Source organism: Dipteris shenzhenensis, chromosome 22 (assembly GCF_047967505.1).
Source record: "Dipteris shenzhenensis isolate YYH24624 ecotype China chromosome 22, Dip_SZ_1.0, whole genome shotgun sequence".
Classification (NCBI taxonomy): domain Eukaryota; kingdom Viridiplantae; phylum Streptophyta; class Polypodiopsida; order Gleicheniales; family Dipteridaceae; genus Dipteris; species Dipteris shenzhenensis.
In genome coordinates, this window is record NC_141617.1 from 15,762,552 (window position 1) to 15,784,170 (window position 21,619).

The 21,619-nt window shown below is 46.9% G+C and overlaps 1 protein-coding gene across 3 annotated transcripts in view; it reads left to right on the forward strand.

Annotated features, from left to right (window-relative positions):
• LOC147887797 (receptor-like serine/threonine-protein kinase NCRK) overlaps nt 1-21,619 on the forward strand; it is a 195,636-nt gene that overhangs the window by 154,310 nt on the left and 19,707 nt on the right. For all 3 annotated transcript variants that reach the window (XM_087393528.1, XM_087393527.1, XM_087393529.1), the window contains one exon: nt 15,460-15,696. In XM_087393528.1, coding sequence (XP_087249654.1) covers nt 15,460-15,696 — 237 coding nt within the window. The remainder of the gene's footprint in view (nt 1-15,459; nt 15,697-21,619) is intronic.

Below are 21,619 nucleotides of genomic sequence, written 5' to 3' on the forward strand. Positions count from 1 at the left end.
GTGCCATCTAAACCGCTCCATAGGAAGTTCTTGATAGGTCTTATGAGCTGAGCGATACAACCTCTAGACCTGCACCAACAAGAGCAAATGAACCAGGCAGTGGCCAATAATACCTGGCTCACAACCACAACTCTGGATTCAAGGTCGAGTCTGGATAAACTCCAAACGATGAGTTTCCTCCTGATACTCTCCAACACGGGAGCGAACTACTGTGTCGGAGAGATGCCCACCCCAACCCGGCATCCCAGATATCTGACGTAGACTCCCCTTTGAATCCAAGTGAACCCTATATCATTCCCCCAGTTTGGAGTGTCCTCATCATTGATCCAAAAGCCATTGGATTTTCTCCAATTAATGTGTGCACTTGCCGCAATGCAAAACAAATCCAATTCCATCCTGAATGAAGTGAGTGTCTTTGGAGTGGCATCCAAAAAAACGACCGTATCATCTACCAGCTCACTATCTAAGAGCTCATCCTCTTGCCTCAGAGGAAGCTTGAGCCCTACAATACCAGCTTGAGCTCAAATGTAATAGCTCATAGCCTGAGCCACAAAAAGGAATACAAAGGGGGCTAAGGGGCATCCCTGACGGACTGATCTGGTAATCTCAAACCTGTCCCCCCTGACTCCACCAATAAGAACTTCGCTCTGGACTGATCTATAGAGGACTGACACCCCTCTGATCCATGCATCTGATAAACCAAAGCGAGTAAGTATGCCTTCCAGAAAGCCCTAGTCTACCCTGTCATAAGCTTTCTCAAAGTCCAAGAGTAGAATGGCAAGTCTGTGGCCATTATGCATGGCCCAATCCGAAGCCTCCCAAAATGAGAAGATGTTATCAAAGATGCTCTTTCCATGCACAAAACCCATCTGCGTATCATGGATAAGATCTAGGAGAAAGGGTTGCAGACGAAGGTTAATAGCTTTAGCTAGGATTTTATACAAGGTACCTAGCAAGGTAATCGGTCTCCACCACTGAGACACTAAATTCCTGCAACCCCCTTTTGGAATCAAATGAATGAGGCCCTCCGTAAGTCAGTCCTGCATCTCACCCGAGTCCCATACACCCTGCAGGGCTGAGGTAATGTGATCCCCAATCTGATCCCAAAAAGTAATTAAAAATAAGGGGTAAGTCCATCTGAACCAGGACACTTGCCCTTGTGAAGGGCAGAGAGAGCAATCCTAAACTCTACGTTGCTGAAGGGTTCATTAAGTGAGATGGTCATATCCCCAGTCACCAACCCAGGTAAGTGTCGCCACCAAATAACCACTCTAGCATCATCTATGGCTTGAGTGTTAGGATTTGTTGTAAGAAGGGAGGCATAGAAATCGGTGGCAACCTGCAAGATGGCATCCAGATGTGTCTAAAGAACTCCGCCTCAATCAACAAGCTGTGAGACGCTCTCCCTACTATGTCTTGGGCCAAGAGTAGAGAAGAATTGCTTATTGACCCTACCACCTGTCTGAGTCCAAAATGACTCTCTGGCATGAAAGGCATACTGTGCTCTATGATCTAAAAGTGATGTTGCTGGGCCCTTGCTACAGCAAGGCGCTCCTAAATCCAAGCATCTGTAGGCTTCTTCTGCTCCTCCCCCTGGAGGGCAGCCAACTGCTAACAGATACATATCTCACACGTAAGGATCTCACCCCTCTTGATACGAGCAACTGAAAGATAAAAGTCGCTAATACCAGAAAGGGTTGCAGCTAAGTCTGATGGAAAAAGCTGCCCATCCTGCATATGAGATACCCGGGTCCTCAACACTATCTCTGTAAGGCCCTCCTCTGCATAAAAGGCATCTGGAATCCTAACACTGGCAGAGCAGCCTCTCACATGAGGATCTGAAACCATTAGAATCACTGGAAAATGATCCAAAGTGGACACCCCAGCTGCAATGCTAACTGTACCACCTCTCTCAAGACCCCAATCATCCACATAAAATCTGTCAATCCGTGCATGGATGAGCATCTGCAATCTCCTATTCAACCAAGAAAACAGGAGAGAATGTGGTTGAGTGTGAAAAGCATCATCGTGCCAAGCATTCCTACCACTTTACTGTGGAAAAGGAAGGCATCCCAAGCTGCTCTCCCTAGGGAGTGGATACCACCTTCCCTACCACCCCTTTTGTCTAAGGGCATTTCAACCATGTTGAAATCGCCCCCTATAATCCAAGCCTCTGCAATATGTGACCAAGAGAGCAGTTCCTTCCAAAGAAGGATACCATCCCTCTAGAATTGGGTGCATAAAGGTTTAAAAGACCAACCTTATGCCCACCAATCAAAAGTATAATTCACTGAGCTCTGGAGGGGACTATGATCCCTTGTCCAATCACCAAGGGGAGTATAGAAGAAGAAACAGAGATGCAAGTACCTCCCCTGGTGCCCAAGGCGGGTGACTAAAAAGTATGGCATGAGAGAAGCTTTTTCTAAGGGAAGGGGTTCCTATCCTTCCAGAGGTGTTACCGGAGGCCAAAGGCCGCTGGCGTGAGAGTATGAGTGTTGCAATGCTCTAATGCAGTGGATCGTGTGGAGTGCACCGTGTAGTGGTGTGTGGGTGTCGTAGGCTGTATTGCAGTGAACAGCGATGTATGAGTGCACTATGCTAAATGACAATCAAATGAGAACTCCACAACATAAGCATAAGAAGAAACATCGTCATACACTAGTGAACAATCCCCATATCGGAAAGAGACATGAAGAATGAGAAAGTACATATCATTGGACCAGCACCTATGGGTCACAAGTCACAAGTCAACACACAAGTCTATCTCCATAGTGGACAGAGGGTAACACAGGTATCTCCACACTCTCTCCTTGGCGAGATCGTAGCTCCAGACTCTGTCTCTCCTCACACTCTCCTTTCTCCCACTCCAATGCAAATGCCGAATGCTCAATGCTAAATGTCGAATCCCCTCTCCACCTTCTCCTTCATCCTCATCCCCCTGTCTTGGAGGGTCCCCTCTTTGCTAAGAATCTCTCCCTTTTCTCCCGATTGGTCATCCTCCTATCTCCTTAGTTGTTGAGGATAGCCGTTGCGCCGCTGGCTCTCTTGATGGCTCTGGCGACTTCCTAACTCCCTGACTCACCAACCTCTTCTAGTCAGGGTGGTGTAAATACTCCATGTGCATGTGAGCTGGATCACCGCACCACTAACCACTGTACCCATCTTCACCATGTGCAACTGTAAATACTCCCGACTGCTCCATGTGCACAGCTCTTGATGAGATCGCCTTGGGCATGGTACTCCTGGTTGACTTGTGGTTGACATGTCTTGATGCATGGTCGCCTATGATAGTACTCCTGAATGAACCCGTGGTTGACATGTGTCACGCATGATTGACATGTGGTCAACCCCTCATGTCATGTGGCCGACCTATGTTGACACATGGTCAACATGTGGTCAACGCCTATCGACATGTGGTCAACGCCTGTCAACATGTGCTCAACGCCTAAAGATAGCAACTGCGTGGGGTGTCTCTATTGTAACAGTTTCCCTCGCCACTATCATTCACCGTCCCAGTGAATAGAAATGGAGAAGGGAAACCATGAAAAGAAAAAAGAAATTACAAACCATTTATATGGTGATGCAGTAGGAAAAGAAAATGTTACAGACCATGTGGCTGGCCGTGCAAGTATACCAAAACTTGTATTAAAATGAAACTGTGAAAATAAAATACCGCTTGCTGAGGTACAACATGGAAAATTGCACAAAACTGAGTACATCATGAGAATAGGACACCATGATATTTACAATGAGAGCCAATCGGCGTGTCAAAAGTATAATAGTGCTAAAAAACCAAAAAACCCATGTATCAAGTTACTTAGGGAGGTCATGAGTAGCCTTCTCCTTTGCCGCCTTCGCCTCTGCCTTCTGCTCTACTACAGTCGTATGTAGCTCTGTAGCCTGATCCTCAGCCATTTGCTCTATCCCAACCAGTCATATGTAGCTCTGGATTGTGTGTTTCCTCAGCCTCAATTGTGTCCATCACGTTTCTCAAATCTTGAAACTTGGTCTTATACCGGTGGTATCGCTGGTAGTAATGATCCTTTTGCGCTTGCAAGGTGGAATGGGAAGTCTGAAGGGTGGTCAACTGTCTCCGAAGGTTTGTGAACTCTTCCTCCATGGATGAACTCTTCCCTTCCAATTCAGCCACCCGAGAATCTGATTTTTCTTTGGCAAGCAATGATGAAAACAACGAGTCCTTTAACTGTGTGAACTCTTGCTGAAATCTCGTTACCTCTGTGAGATGTGAGCTTCGCAAGGTTGCTAGATTTGTTGCATGCTTGCTGCGTACAGTTTCCATTTATGCTTCCCATTCCTGCTTGTGGGTGAGGTGGCGATCTTCAAGGGCAGCCTGCTGAATGTTCCAAGTGATGTTGCACTCATGAATAGCTGATTCCTTCTCTTTTTTCCAGCTCTCCTCATGCTACCACCTCTGTGGCACGCTGTTGGGCTGCTTGGGCTCTCTCAAACTCTAACTTCAAATGTTGTTGTTGGGAGAGGAGCTTATGAGCATAACCTGTTGAATTGAAGATGGCTGTCCCTAGTTGGATGAAAGTGTCATGTACAGTGGAAGGGAAATCTTTATTGCCATTGCAAAAAAAGAACCATCCTTATATGGAATGTTCTAGAACGTGAAGGGTAAGTGAAAACATGATGAGATTCTTGTGTGCAGGTGTGTAATCGGTGGGATATGAGCATGTGTTGATTTATACAGTGGTAGAGGAAGAGTATTTAGGGGTTGGGGGGTGTTAAATGAAACCAAGAGAAGCGGTGAATGTATGTATCTTTCATGGGTTAGATACCAAAGCTATATCCCTAGGGTGAAAGCATTTTTCCACTATATTCCTCTAGGGAGGGGGGAACTATTACACCCTTTGTCTTCATACATCTCTTGGGTTACAAAATTATCTCGAGCTATGGATTAATAAAAAGATGTTCAACTATATCATCATAATCCATTAAAGAAGCAGTGGCAAAGGTGGATGAAGTTCCCTAATATCTAGATATGGAAAGAGATAAGGAAGTACAAGAACTTCAACAATTACTTGATTCCTTTAAGGCAGAATATGGAGGCAAATTTACATAGGAGGTATGCAGCAATGTCTAATATTTTGCAAGGTTCAAGGATAGGTTCAGACCACAAAAGGCATGGGACAAAGGAGCGTAATGAGAATCATGCCTCCAAGAATCAACCCCGGAAAGAGGTAAGCAAACAAAGCCCTTTGCCTTTTCCTAGTATGGAAAATATTCTATAGGATTATGGTGATGAAGATGAGGAAGGGGAATCTCAAGTTTGGAGAAGAAAAAAATCTCCTCAAATCGACAAAAAAAGCATAACCTCCCTCCCTAAAATGCCTTCTCTATTAAAAAGTTGCTTAAGGATCTCCCGGGGAGGGGCTCCCACCACTTGTCCATTTCCCCTTCCCCCACCTCCCCTTCTCCTTCCTTTCTTCACCAATAGCAGGAGCATTCGTGTTTGTCAGAAGGAAGAAGATCTTGGTGGTGACCTTTGGTCTGGCTAGAGGGGCTCTATGGGAGCACACTCAAATCCCACAGCCATTAAGGTCCTTCTTTCTCCAGCCGACAAACAACAGATTCAGCAAGTAGTTCAGTCCCTTTAGGACAAGGCGATTGTGGGCAGAATCGTGGGCCTCACACCCACAAGGCGACATGTGCGAGATTGGATCCAGGCAAGCTTAGCACTAGAGGGCGACCGCATTCAGGACGTCACCATCTATGGGAGAGGCGTCTTTCTCATCCAGCTGAGCTCCCCCGATATAGCCTTGACACTAGTGGAGCAGAGCCCCATCCTCCTTGGCCCGCATCTGGTGCACCTCTTACCTTGGTCGCATGGCTTTACAGTGGAGGATATGGACACGACACACCATGTTTCTTGCTTCCCAGGGCTCCCAAAGGAGTACAGAGCCATCCTTCTCTCCATTGGTCGGCCATTTGGCACAGTGCTCGAGTATCTGCCAGATTCGGCTGCAGTAGTGGTAGCAACTGACGGGGTCCCTAGGATCAAACTGGTGGTTGAGAGCCCAGAGTCCCTCCTAGAGTTGATTCTTCTAGAGACCCTTGAAGGGGGTACACTACTACTGGTACTTCCACAGAGGATACATTGGGCAGCTCCGACGGTTGGTTCGGAACTTCCTTTGGGCAGGTTCGAATGGCACGAGGAACACTAGAGCCCAGGTGGCTTGGCAGACACGGTGATCATGTTGCGGCACTGGGAGGCTTGGGTATCATTGATTCGGAGATGCAGAGCAGAGCCCTCCTAGGTAAGTTCGTGGTTTGCGGCCTCACCCGAGGTGCAGAGCCTTGGAAGCTCCCCTTACAGCGAGGGCTTCTAAGGAACACCCCACGCACTGGGGGATAGTGGCAGCCTTCACACAAATGGATCTTCTCAGAGGCCCCCCTTACAGGGAAGGGTTCCCCCTTGATGAGGAGCCTTCACAGGGTCCAGGGAGTCTCATTCGTGCTCCGCCCAGATGCAGAGAGGAGTTTGAGCGTCATCCCCTTATGTGGCACCTAGAGATCAGAGATCAGGAGGGACATATGCTCGGACAACGAACTCACATTGGTTGGGCACAATGGGACATTGGTCCGGCAGGGTCCTTTGGCCGTTGGACCAGATTACCCATGGAGGCAGAGGCGAGGCTTGATGCCTAGCGCATCTGCGAGGGGCAGGGTAGTGGATGTGTGAGATTGATTGAGCCACTCGAGTCCTGGTGGGAAGGACTTTGCATATGGAGAGACAACAGATGGTTGGGGCAATTTTCCCGCACGTGTTCCCTTGAGGATGTTGATGCAGCGAGGCAGCACACACCCAGGCTTCTTCCATGTAGGACATGGAGACCTACTTCAGCCACACACTCAGAGACCCCCTGAGATGGATGGGAGTCTTGATGGGATTCACTAGCAAATGATCGAAGTGGTGGGACGGTTGGGGAAGAAGTGGCACATTGACTCTCCTAGTATCTCAGAGCAGGATGCCCTTAGGTGGCGCCTTTGGCTGTGGGAGGGTAGACCCTGAAAAGATCTAGTAGCTAGCTAGGAACGGAATGGAAATGTGGAAAGCATAACGAAAAGCAAAATGGAAAGGAAAATGAAAGAACAAATGCTAGGCAATGATAACCAAAATACTCACATGTAGATAGCTTGATGTTGACTCATATCAAAAGACTCAAGACAAATACAACACTATATAGTGTGACACTAGACTCTAGAAAGCCATAGTGTATATGGGATAACTCCCAATATGACACGTGGCATATCTAGGACTCACTACACCATTAAACACCCCCTAGACACCTTGTACACTCATTTTTGACTCACTTTGGCTTCATATTCCAACACCCCCCCATGAAGGCAAGGTGAGAGACTACTGGAATGGAACCAAGAATAGAACATGACAATGACGGTCATGAGAACTGTGCATGCTGGTCTAGAACTAGACATGGTTCCCATACAATCTCGGAGGCAAGTGAGCATGGCTCAGAGGCTAGTGAGCATAACATAGAAATCTCATCTAGCATGGCTCAGAGGGTCATCATGTATGGATGCATAACCAACTCAAAGGTCTAGGAGACCAATGCACCAACATCTTGGAACTCTCAAGCCAGGTCTAATTAACAAATAGACCTATCAAAGCCAATACATATGGCTCCCACAGTACATCCCCCTTGGCTATATAACTGACATGTTAGGAAGCCACAAAAAAAAAAAAAAGGAAAACCAATACATCTTTTAAGGAGGACCTATCCAAGGTAGAGGACCTTTAGACTCAATGAAAACCAAACACTCAATACATATCATTTTAGGGGGACTACCCAGGGCAGAGGACCCCAAAATACATCAAGCGTGTAGTAATAAATAAAAATATCTCTTTGTGAAAGAGATGTCCTCCAAGTAGCTAATGCACATGTGTGCACATCCCTGCAAGTCGATGACGATGTCAATGAAGCGCTAGGTAGGAATGCCCCAAAATGTGTGTCGGTGAAGTCCATGGATAGCTACCTGGAGCAATTACATGATGACTCTCAAAGTGCAGGAAGGAGAGTCACCAATGTCGAAGTAGAAGCCTCAGGTACCATGACCAATCGAAAAGTCAATCAATGCAAAGTACCTCAGGCACCGATCCAATAAGCAATGTTGAAGAAGTCACTTGTTGATGTAGAGTGGTCTACATCAAGCTCGATGTAATACACTAATCACGGAGATCACTGTAGTGGAGTGTGTCGGAGTAGTATCGGAGAACTCACATTTAGCTCGGGAAGTCTTCATTAAAGTTTGGAGTAGTCACGTGAAGGAGTCACCGCAATGTAATGTCAAGAGCTCACATCAAGTGACTTGCAGAGAATGTCGGACGGAAGGAGCAAATGGTAGGCTAGAGCAGATGTCAATGATGAAGAGGATGGACAGCTCCACGTTGAGCTGGTTGCATCATGCTTGGGCTGTCAAATCATTGAGCTCCAGAACAAAATTCGCGCACAGAAACAAATTTCGTCACTTCTTGCAAGGGCTGTAACTTTTCACAGAAAAATCGAATTGCAATGATGTAAAATCAAAATTTGTAGTACTTAAGGTCCTATACAACTTTGCTGAAGACACAAAGCCGTGATTCTGCTTCTAGATCCAGATAGAAGCATCACGTCGTCCGTAGGTCACAAAAAGATGTAGCTGAAGGAAAGAGAAGAGAGGTGGCAGATCATGGCATGGAGAAGAGAGCTCAAGGAAGGAGAGAAGAGGGCAGCCTTCCAAGGAGGAGGAGTTAGAGTAGCTTCATTGGCCTCCCTCAACTCAACCTCTTGGAAGGGAAAGGGAAAGAGAGAGCAGGGCTAGGAACATGGCTCTGATACCATATGAAGAGATCTAGTAGCTAGCTAGGAACGGAATGGAAATGTGGAAAGCATAATGAAAAGCAAAATGGAAAGGAAAATGAAAGAACAAATGCTAGGTAATGATAACCAAAATTCTCACATATAGATAGCTTGATGTTGACTGATATCAAAAGACTTAAGACAAATACAACACTATATAGTGTGACACTAGACTCTAGAAAGTTCCTTTCTTTGAAAAGAAAAACCAAAATATAGAAGGTTCCTTTCTTTGAAAAAAAAAAAAAAACACATTTCATTGCTATCTACATTCATCCAACAAAATACTGCCCTAACAAAGCAAAACGAAATTCAAAGCCTGCCAATCAAAGACAACAACACACGATTGCATAGAGTATCAGGAGTACTCATGAGCTCCACTCATGCTGTGAAATCGCAGCACATACGATTTTTTTTTTCCATGAAAAAGACTTCTATTAAGTATGACAGAAACCCGCACTTACCATATAATCAAAGAAGGGGAGGCTCTTCTCTTGGTTTCCAGCATCAATCCATTCCCACTCTCCGAGGCTCCACTGTAGATACCTTATAGGGACTCCTCCATATAGCCACAACCTCCATGACCCGAAAGAGTAAGATAAGGCCTCCGATCTATATGCCATGCAGAGTCCTTACCCTGTTCCACATAGCCTAAGATCCTGAGAGGCTGAAAGGGGATGCCCAAAGGAGAGAGATATATATATATATATATAGAGAGAGAGAGAGAGAGATGAGAGCCTTCCACCCGAATGTACATCAAAGACTAAGGAATCCTCCTGTGCTCCCAAGAAAGCAATGATCTGAAGAGGAATACTTGTCCTTGAGAAAACCCCCATCCACAAGGAACAAACAACTAGCCTGTCATCTGTATCCACCCAATCACGGGGTAAGGCTGCATCTATCTGCTGAATCCTCTCTGCAATTCCTCTGAGGTGGCCAACCAACTACTGTTTACGATCTTCTAGAAGCCTTTTGAAATCTTTCCAAGAGCCTATGGAGGCGGCAGGGCCTCTCTCCCACCTAGACCACCACATATAATGTGACAAACCAAGGTGCCTACCATGCTCATCAAGTACACTGTCATTCCACATGATCGGCTTCCTGTCAATCTCTTAAGGGGAAACTCTCTGAAGTGCACTTCTCAAGCTGGCCCAAGCCTCCAGAATAGAGACCATAAGTGAGGATGAGGTAGATTTGAGATGGCGGGCTGAAGTAAAAATCCACCTAGTGCTGACCATCCAATCTCCACCCACCGCGAGGAGGGGCTGCAGGTCTGAATACACTTAATAAATAAAATTTTCCACGGCGCATCCCCAAGCAGAAAACCTCTCACCACAAACTTGCAAAGCAAGGCTTTCCATTGCAAACATGGGTCTATGATGTTGAGACCCCCCTCCTGCATGGGAAAAATCAAGGTCTCCCAAGCCACCCTAGCAATAGTGTCTGTTGTGCCATCTAGCCCGCTCCATAAAAAATTCCTTATGGGCCTTACGAGCTGAGAGATGCAATCCCTAGAGCCGCACCAACAACAGCAAACATACCAAACCGTGTCCAGCAAAACATGGTTAACAATCACTACCCTGGATGCAAGGTCCAGCCTAGCTAAACTCCAAAAAAGGAGCTTTCTCCTAATGCTCTCCAGCACAGGAGCAAACTGCGTGCAAAGGAGAGATGCCCATATTGACCTGGCCCAAGGTACCTGACTGACTCCCCCCTCGGAGTCCATGAGAAGCCCAAATCAGCCCCCCATTCTGGAGTGGCATCATCAATGATCCAAAATCCATTGGATTTATTCCAGTTAATGTGAGCACCTGCTGCAATACAAACAGATCCAAGGCTATCTTGAAGGAAGTGAGAGTCTGAGGAGAGGCCTCTAAGAAAATAAAAGTGACAGTTCGAGGAGAGTCTGAGGAGAGGCCTCTAAGAAAATAAAAGTGTCAGCTGCAAACTCGCAATCCACGAGGTCCTCCTCCTATCTGAGTGATCAAAGGGAAAGAAAGGGGGCAAGAGAGCATCCTTGACATAAATATATGGAAATCTGAAATTTGTCTCCCGTGACTTCTTCGACAAGCACTTGGCTGTGGGCTGATCTGTACAATGCTGAAACCCCTCTGATCCATGCATCGGAAAATCCAAAACGTGAAGGGTGCCTTCCAAGAAATCCCAATCTACCCTATCATACGCTTTTTCAAAGTCCAGAAGTAGAATGGCCATCTTTTGTCTGCTTTGCATGGCCCACTCAAAAGCTTCCCAAAATGAGAAAATATTATCAAAAATACTTCTGCTATAAATAAATCCTATCTGCGTATCTTTGGGAGCGTGGTACTCTAGGCTCGAGAGCGAATGTTGAGAGACGAGGGCGTTTCTATCGGACATGGGAGGTTGGATTTTTCTACACCCTTTCCGCGAGGGGTATTCGTTGGGCATATAGACCACCAGCATGGCTGCTAGCTCCTGTTTCAGACTCTCTGTAGGCAATGAGCCGTGAGATCCGGAAATGGATGGTTGTTATTGTAGAGCTGGCAACCAGCTCTTTTATTTATTTTCATCGATAGCTCCTATTGGAAGCTGGTTGTATGGTTTTTTCAAGCATTAATAGAATTTACTTCTTATTGGGAAAAAAAAATCATGTCTGTGTAGCATGAATGAGATCTGGAATATGGAATGCAACTGCAAGTTGATTGCTTTTGCCAGGATTTTGTAGCAAGTGCCCAATAGAGTGATGGGTCTCCACTGTGACACTAAATTTCTGCACCCCCCTTTTGGGATTAAATGTGTGAGACCCTCCATAAGTGAGTCAGGCATCTCACCAGAGTCCTAATGGCTTGCAGGGCTAAGGTAATGTGATCCCCAGTCAAGATATATATTTGCTTCAGTTCCTCCTATATACACAAGGGGACATGAAAGGAAAATTTGGTAGCCTCTTCATTGAATCCTACATTCTGAGCAGGAGTAGCAGCAGCAACAATAGGGACACTTTGTAGAGGATCCAAAGACAACTCCTCAGAAGTGAGAGAAAAGGGCTAAATTGAAGGGCCAGTAACTCCTTTGCTGAGTGGAAGGGCCAACAACCACTTTGTTGGGGTTAGTTCAAGGGACCTTTTGTGAAGATAATAGCGCAGCTGGAACACGCTCTAAATGCCATGCTAGAACACTATTTAAATGCCTCATAAATCGGTAGTGAGAACAACCATTGCATGTAAGTTGATGTGTAGTGATCTCCTGTCAAAGGCGAGAGGATTTAGCTAAATAGTACGCAAATAAATGTTGTAGTTAAGTTGACGCGTAGTGATAGTAGTGATATCCGACAAAGACAAAATAGTGAATCCATGCGTGACCCATGTTTGATAAGGAGTTTTCCACTCTCTTCCCTCATGTAAAGATCCAAAGTGGAAAACCCCAGGGGCAATGCATATTGATCCTCCCCTATCCAAGGCCCTGTCATCAACATAAAAACGGTCAATCCGTGTATGGATAGGTATCAGCGGCCTCCTGTTAAACCAGAAAAACATGATTGAGTGTGACTGAGTGTGAAAAGCATCATCAAACCAAACATATCTGCCACTGAAGCCGAAAAGGAAGGCGTTTCAAGCTGTCCTCTCTAAAGAGTGACTGCTCTCTCTCCCCTTCACAAGGGCAAGTGTCCTCGTTTAGATGGACTTACCCCCTTATTTTTTATTACTTTTTGGGATCAGATTGGGGATCACATTACTTCAGCCTTGCAGGGTGTTTGGGACTCTGGTGAGATGCCAAACTCACTTACGGAGGGCCTCATTCATTTGATTCCGAAAGGGGGTTGCAGGAATTTAGTGTCTTAGTGGAGACCAATTACCTTGCTGGGTACCTTGTATAAAATCTTAGCTAAAGTTATCAGCCTTCGTCTGCAGCCCTTTCTCCTGGATCTTATCCATGATACGTAGGAGAAATCTTATGATAGGGTAGACTGGGGCTTTCTGGAGGGCACACTTAATCGCTTTGGTTCTCATATGCATGCATCAGAGGGGTGTCAGCCCTCTACAGATCAGCCCACAACCAGGTTCTTATTGGTGGACTCAGAGGGGATAGGTTTAAGATTACTAGATTAGTCCACCAGGGATGCCCCTTAGCCCCCTTTTTGTTCTTATTTGTGGCTGAAGCTATGAGCTATTACATTAGAGCTCAAGCTGTTATTGTAGGGCTAAGGCTTCCTTTGAGGCAGGAGGATGAGCTCTTAAGACAATGAGTTGGCAGATGATACGGCTGTTTTTTTGGATGCCACTCGAAAGACACTGACTTCATTCAGGATGGCATTGGATTTGTTTTGCATTGCGGCATGTGCACACATTAATTGGAATAAATCCAATGGCTTTTGGATCAATGATAGGGACACTCCAGACTGGGGGAATGACAGAGGGTTCACTTGGATTTAGAGGGGTGTTTTCGTCTGATATCTAGGATGCTAGGTTGGGGTGGGCATCTCTCCAGCACAGCAATTTGCTCCCGTGTTGGAGAGTATCAGGAGGAAAGTCATCTTTTGGAGTTCTGCCAAACTGGACCTTGCATCCAGAGTTGTGCTTGTGAACCAAATATCATTGGCTACTGCTTGGTTCGTTTGCTCATGTTGGTGTAGATCTAGAGGTTGTATCGCTGACCTCATGAGACCTATCAGGAACTTCCTATGGAGCGGTTTAGATGGCACCTCAGATGATGTAGCCAGGGTGGCTTGGGAGACCCTCATTCTGCCCATAAGAGAAGGAGGTCTCAATATTATTGACCAAAACTTGCAGTGTATGGCCTTGCTGTGCAATTTCATAGTACGTGAATTGATATCAACCTGGATAGGAGCCCTGGAAAGATTTTTTCTCACGCAACATTCATTCTTGTAGTCCATCTCATGGGGGAGATTGGATGGACAACATCAGATGGATCTTTACTTCAGCCCATCTCAAATCTCCCCCTTTCCCTCTCATGGGTGCTATCTGAAAGCTTGGGGCTGCTTCAGAAACACTCTTCGCAGAGTTCCACCCACCTCTCGTGAAGAAATTCAAAGGCAGCCAGTCATGAGGAATGACTTGATTTTGGATGACCATAGCAGGCCACTTGGAGTGTCACATTATATGCAGTGGTCTAGATAGGAGAGGGGACTTGCTTCTACAATAGGCGACTACCAGACCTTTAGGAGACTTCCAGAGGATCAGAGACTTTAGCAGTTGGCCACCTCAGAGGGAGTGCAATCAAGATATAGTAGATAGAGGCGGCCATTCCGCTAAAGTGGATTGACACAGATGACATGCCGATCACAGAGTCCACTAAGTGGGGAGCGTTTTCAGGGATGGGCATTTTGTTACAGATTATTGCCGTGCAGGATGTACATGAGGATACCCTAGTCTTCGATGTTCAGTGGTGGGGAGGCAGACTTATCAGATCTTCTGATGATATTCTTTTGGATGTTGCCTTTCAGTGTGTCTAGATCGCAGGTTTCATGGAGTAGGGCAAGGACTCATAGGGTATCTTGACCCCAATCCTCTTCTCCTTGCGCTGGGGTCTTGGAGACTCTGGTTGTATGGTGGTTCCCCTATTAGGTTCTTGCAGTGGGACCCAGGCGAGTGGGAATGGATTGATGAGGGGCACCGAGAAAGAGCTTCCCCTTCTTTCACTATACAGTCAAAAATGCCTAGAGGTTTCAACTCACAGCAATAGAGGTTGGAGGCCCTCTAGAGCGCCTCATTGGGATAGTTTTCAGATTTCCGCAGTTTTGCGGAAAAACTATTGGCGTAGGCTCTGGAAATCCCTTAGGAATAGAAAGATCACTCTTTTCTTTTGACTTTCTGTTCATGGAGGGATTGCAGTGAACTTGTGGAGATCCAGGTTCGGGGCTGACCCTACTTGTCCTCATTGTCGCGTTCTAGTTGAGTCAATATAGCATTGCCTTTGGGAGTGCAGACAGGCGAGGACGATCTGGAAAGGTGTTGCTAGGATTTTCAGTATCTTTCATTCAGCACCTTTCTATATGACCTGGGGTTCAGTGGCTTGGTTATCTCTTACTCGCCCTCAGGTGTTTTTCGAGAGATATGATTGAGATCCAGCTCTCATTGTATGGTGACACTCAATGGAGTCTTGTTCCCTCCAGGATGTTCCCTTCACTGCTTTCCAAGGTGCTCATGCCTCCGCCTTGGTTTTTTATTAGCTTCTTTTGAGCTGTTTTTTTTCCTCATGCATTGCATGATGTACTCCCGCATTCGATCTTGCTCTCATGGATTTCATTCATACTTAATAAAGTAATTTTCTTGAAATATATATATATATATATCGCTTTGGGTAGATTCTTATCATATATATGAACTTCTTTTAGACTCTCTCCAAGATTAGCCTTGTATGCTTGCTGCAGTATGTTTTTATGCAATCATTTGGTTTAGTAATTTGATCTTCGATAGATTTTATCTCAATTATGGTTTTAAAATTTCATCTCCAAGGTATCATTAGACTTTCAATGCAATAGAATGTGTTTTGATCAATTCTATGGTCAGGTTGTAGAGAACACAATCTTTTCATATGTTTCTTCATTGATATTTATGAACCATGATTGTCTTGATGTTTATAGGTGGCAGATCTTGGGATGGCAACAACGATACCAACTTCAGACTGCTCATCATGTTCCAATTCTCCAGCTCAAATGTTGGGAACATTCGGGTATTTTGCTCCAGAGTATGCAATGATGGGTAGAGCAACAACTAAGTCTGATGTTTTCAGTTTTGGGGTTGTTCTCTTGGAGCTTATAAGTGGGCAGCCACCTGTGGATAGAACCTTGCCACATGGCCACAAAAGTCTAGTGATTTGGGTAAGATTTCTTCTTACATTTTCATGAGCTTATATCCTAATCTTACTTTTGTAAAGTAGCCATGCACATCCAAATGAGAGAACAACCTTTCAAAGTAAATACATGGGACAATGAAAATGGGCGCTCCTCTGTGTCTAGGACTGTGCCTGTGTCATACCTGTTGGAAAATATCTGATCATGTACTTCTAGCTCAAGTCCTAGGTTCTAGTACCATGTCAGAACATGCAGTGGAAAATTCAATTAAGTTGCCCACAAGATAACACTTGCAAATATAGATCTTACTAGAGGTGTGCACTGTTGGAAATTATGGTCCATTGTCCAACCTGTAAAAGCCCACATGAGGAGAGCATAGGGACATGGTACCAATGTGGGATTGGGGGTTTTGAGAGTCTGATGTGTGCACATCAGGTTTGCCACATGGGCAAATCTAGGTGGAGGGAAACATCCACAGGACAGCCACGTGGGCACACTGTAGGCTGCCATGTGGGCTGTCACACAGTAAAGGACTTGGAGCTAAATGGAGCTCTGGAAGAGGAAAAACCTGTGCGGATGGTGCAGCAGCAGGTATAGGATAGTATGACTAGTACTGCAGGGCTGGAACAGCAATGGCAGGTCTTCCTAGAGCATCCACAAGGCCTGTGGATCTGTTGTGAGGCTGTTGTGCAGGAGCTGCCAAAGATAGACATGTTGGTAGGCTGTTGCAGGGTTCAAAGGTTGTCGGCAACAATGGTTGGGTGCAACAGGGATGCCAGTAGGTGCTGCAGATGACCTAGAGGCTGTAGCAGAGCTGGAGAATGAGCCAACATCGAATAATTTGTCAGACAAAGGCATGAACAGGTTGGCAAAATCAATAGAGACTGGGTCGGCCCACGGTCGCTCTGTTTTACAGATTGGCCGGCTAGTCTAGAGGGCCTAACATGTCTATAAAAAGGTCCCATTGTGGGGGCATTTTAACAGTTCAGACTAGGAGGCCTCACCCATTCCCACTGATGTCATCAGCATCCAATAGTGGGTGTAGACCATAGTATAATCATATGGTCTCACACATACAAACCCACACAACACCCACACATACTTGACCTTCCATTTATACAAAGTCTTCGTACTGAGTTCCGGTCGGCACTCCAGAGGTGAAAGGCAAACTCAGCCATGATGAAGGCTAGCACTAAAGGAGATTACTTCAATTACATGCGAGATTACTCAAATTGCCAATTTACACGTGTTAGCAAGCACCATGGCTCTCCTTTCCGCCCATTACCCAAATTTTATCACTCAAGCCACAAGGGGATTAGCCCATATTCAACACCCCTTGTCGACTAAGCACCTTGAAAGGTGGACCGACCAAACCAAAGACCAGCCCATAAACCAAGGTGACGCAAGACAAATCGCATGGGGCTCAACAAACCATAGCCACCCAAAGTGCCTCAAAGTCCACGTCAACCAAACACAGGTATTCGACTATTGGTGCAAGCAACTGCCACCCATAATAAAGTCGCACTTAATAGTTGACCGCAAATCACAACCACTCTACTGCCCAAAGTCACATTCAATAGAGAGGACTCAAAATGTATCACAAAATAGTGAAAATTGAGTCAAAAACCATGGATTAGTTATTAGTCACCCTTGGGTTAATTAGTGGTAATGATTATTTAAGGGGCATCGAAAAATTGAGTCATAAACTATGGATTAGTCCATTGATTCACTCTTGGGTTAATTAGTAGGTTCTGTTGAGTGGTAGTTATACCTTAAGTCCGATGCAGACCACCTATGACATCATAGGTGGTTAGCATATATCAACATGCATCCACCATGGAGGGAAGGGATGGGTGCCACATGGCACCATGTCATTAACCTAGATGGCTTTGTCATGTGTCACACAAGCATGCAATTGTCTTCCCACAGACTCTAGTGCATCCATCAAGTTTGAGTATTGCATCCATGAATGTGCATAATCATTTTGATTTGGCACATTGTGTTGATGCCACATGGAAATCTTGACGTGGACGCTTATAGTAGGTCAAAGGGTGGCTTCTAAATTGTTACAAATGCAAAGAGATAAACGCTTCAAAATTTGCAATGGTGGTCTACTAGGACAGCACATCAGAAGAGATTTAAGATTACCTCTCTCCTTTCAGCATGCACTTAGAGACATGCACTTAGAGACTATTAAACCCCACACCCAAGGGGTCCAATGATGAAGAAAAGGTCTGGGCAAAACGAATAAATGGAGAAATGAGCCACAACCCAAATTCGTATTGTTTGGACTGAACCACAATGAAGCTCCGAGCATAAGGGTGGCCACTAGTCTCAGTAGGAATTCAACCTCAAGTCTAGACTATCTTTAGCGACCTTTGGGCAACATTTGAGGCAAATGCCTGACGTGGAGTGCACGCCAAGCATTGAGGGGGAGGGAGTGTAGAAAAGATAAGTAGTTAGTTGTAAGGGGTTTTGATACTTGTGAGTTGGTTGGTTTGGCAGTATGAGTGCCAAATTTGTATGAGTAGATGTAACAAAAGAGATTGTAAAGCACAAGTTGGGGAAGGTTATCGGCATGTAGCCTAAGGGAGTCAAGGATGTTGCTGGGAACGCTTGGGATGGGGGGTGAGAAACGGTTCCATCTTCTCAAAGATGCTTATAGAGCGCTTGCATAGTGAGGAGGCGTTTGGGTGGGGATAAAGGCACAAGCTTCGCAAATGTGACGGTGTTTTCTTGGAATGTAAGGGGCTGTTGTGACCGGAGGAAGCAGAAGGCGTGCATTGAAGTTCTGAAAGTTCATTCGATGGTTTCATGTCTACAAGAAATCACGTGTGGCGGGAGGACTCTTTGGTTTTCTTGTCAAAATCTGGGTCTTGATGTCTTCCCCAATTCCTCGAGTAGAGGGAGGGGGGGTATTGTAGTTATGTTACATAGCTCATTGAAAGGTAGAGGACTGGAAGTTTCAGATTCAGCAAGTGAAGAGGAAGAGAGAAGTAAAACCAGCAGTGAGGCTGAGCTGCTGCTCCTCCCCGTGAGCTACTGCCCACCCCTCTCCCTCTCTCAGCCAGCCCCCTCTCCCTCTCCCTCTCCCTCGCTGCCCCCCCCCTCGCTGCTCCTCCTCTCCCTCCCCTCTCGCCAGCCCCCTCTCCCTCCTCCCTCACCCTCCCTCTGCCCTTCCTCCTCTCCGCCCTCCCTCTCCCCCCCCCGCTACCCCCTACCTCTCCCTACCCACCCAACCTCTCCCCCACCCGTCAGCCCCCCCGCCCCCCTTCTCCTCCCCCCACCCCCCCCCCCCCCGGTCATCCCTCCCCCTCGCCAGCCCCCCCCCCCTGCCCCCCTCCCTGCTGCCCCCCTCCCCGCTGCCCCTTTCTCCTCTCCCCTCCCCCGCTGCCCCCTTCTCCTCCGCCCTCCCTCTCCCCCGCCAGCCCCCCCTCCCTCTCCCCCGCCAGCCCCCCCGCCCCCTTCTCCTCCCCCACTCCCCTCCCTTCCCCCATGCTCTCCCCCCCCCCCCCTGCTGCTCTCCCCCCCCAAGGTTTCCCCACCCCCCCCCCCCCCCCCCCCCCCCGGGAAAAAAAAAGAAAAAGTAGAGAGTATTAAAAATTTAAAAAAAAAACCTCCCCCCTCTCCCTCCCCGCCCCCTTCCTCCCTATCTCAGCTCCCCACTCCTCCCCCTCAACCTACCTCCGTCTCCCCTCTCTTTCTCCTTCTTTCTGCCCCTCTCTTTCCCTTCCCTTCCCCTCGCTCCTACCCTCTCTTTCTCCTTCTTCCTGCGCCCGCGTTCAGGGCATCTTGGGCAGTAGTTTCACAGACGGAGCTTTTTCAGTGTTGAAATCGGCCTTTTCACATCAATTGGCGAATGGATCCCCATTCAGCCAATCTCCGTCCACCTCCACCGGCCACGAGAACCGTCATTTTTTCAGAAGACGAAAGATGTGGAATTAGAGGGCTCCACATCACTTTTCGCCCGCATCTTTGGGTCTCACCCTTCCAAATCACAGGCTAGAGACTAGATGCTGGCGGCGTTACCAGGAGACCTCGCCCCTCACCTCAGGGATATTCGACTTTTGGGACGTGGATTCTTCCAAGTGGTTTTCGACTCCACGAGTTTATAGCCCTTGTTCTCAAAGCTAATCCCCTGGCTTTGGGTTTGAGGAGGATCTTTCTTTTGTTCTACACCTTGGGCTTCGATCCGGTCGAGGAGGACAGGCAGGTCACATCACTGTTCATTAGGTTTCCCGGTCTTCCTCACATCTACCATCGACTGCTTGCCACTATCGAAGCCACATTCGGAGTGGTCACGGAGATCCCCTCCCTTCCTGGCATGCCTTCTTCCTTGGTAGAGGCAGTCAGTGCAGACGGGGTGCCTCGTGTTAGGGTCATTGTCTCTGACCCTAACATCTCAGATGACCACATTATGCTTCAGCGTCTAGACGGCTCTCTCTTTCGACAGAGAGCCAAGATTTCAGGTAGACAAGACCAGTGCAGGATTTGCAAGACCCTTGGGCACTTTGCTAGAGACTGCCCAAGGAAGAGAAAAAGACACAAGAGGTCTTCTAGTGCGGCTCCTTCACGTACTACCACGACTACACCTCCCCAGTACCTTGTACCACGCACTCCAAGACCACCAAGAGCAACAGGGCGCCCTGCTTCGCGCACCCCAAGACCACCAGGGGCAGCAGGGCGCCCAATGCCCGCAGCACATGCAGTACCACGATGGAGAGCTATCAGAGCGGCTCCCTTACCTCAAGAGGAGACTTTTGATCCTGTTCAGACAGACGCCTTCCAGACTCTAGAGGTGGATGTTGCTGCAGCCCCAGACACTACAGTTCCACATCAGGAGGGGCCTTTAGATCCACCAGCCCCAATCACTTTGGTCTCTGACCCCTTGGTTTCTGACCACAAGGGGACTACTGATGCAGCAACATCCACCTCTGGAGCCCTCTATCCAGCATCCTCTTGTCGATGAGGATAGCCAGCTGGAACATACTGTGAAGATAGTGGGAGAAAGAAAGAAAGAAAGAAAGTGTATTATTGTCCACTAAAGGCCGAAATGGGCCCATGGGACATCAAGAACTCTGCATACAAGATAGCACAAAATCAACGTGCCACAAAGAAGAGGCATCGTCGAATATCATCTAAGTGCTACGCAATACAATGCAAGTGAAAGTACATAATGTCAAATCTGAGCCTAAATGCAAAGTAAACTAGATGCAAGGAAACCGCCCCTGGGTGCAAAATGGGGGGATGAGTACAATATGCCAATGCAAAGATACAAGTCCAGGTGTCACGGAGTCTGAGAACCAAAATAATACTAGAAATCCTGTCCATCGACTCTGCCTCCTGCTATGAGAGTACAAATCTGAGCAAAGGTGAGGTGAGCGGCTGGTGGGGCGAGATCTCCATGAGTAAGTCTCCTCCGAAAAGCTGCCATCATCCTGGATCGTCTGGAGAGGGAAGGAGTCTCACTTGTGGCTTTCTCACATACACAATGGGGGAATACACACACAGGTGGAGGCTGAAAACAGTTTTCCTCTTCTTAGTTGTGAAAGCCAAAAGAACTCTAGTACAAAGAAAATAGAAGAACCCTATATGTGGGTCTCAAACCAAACTCAACTAACTAAGGTGGCATACTAATTGAGCCACGAAATAGAGTAGATAAGGATAGCTGTCATCCAGCTATTATTCGTGGGCGGTGTACCAACCGCATCTGCAGCTAACAACTCGGTGACATAAATACACAACGGTGACCCTGGCATATCACGAGTGGAGCTCGATATCTCAACACTCCCCCTCGAGCTCAATCCCAATTCTTGCACGCTAGGCAGTTCTCTGAACTTGCGTAGCTTCTCTGCGCCCAATGCCTTCGTGAATATGTCAGCGACCTGATCCTCTGTGCTGACATAAACTAGATCAATAAGACCTAGTAAAACCTTCTCCCGCACATAGT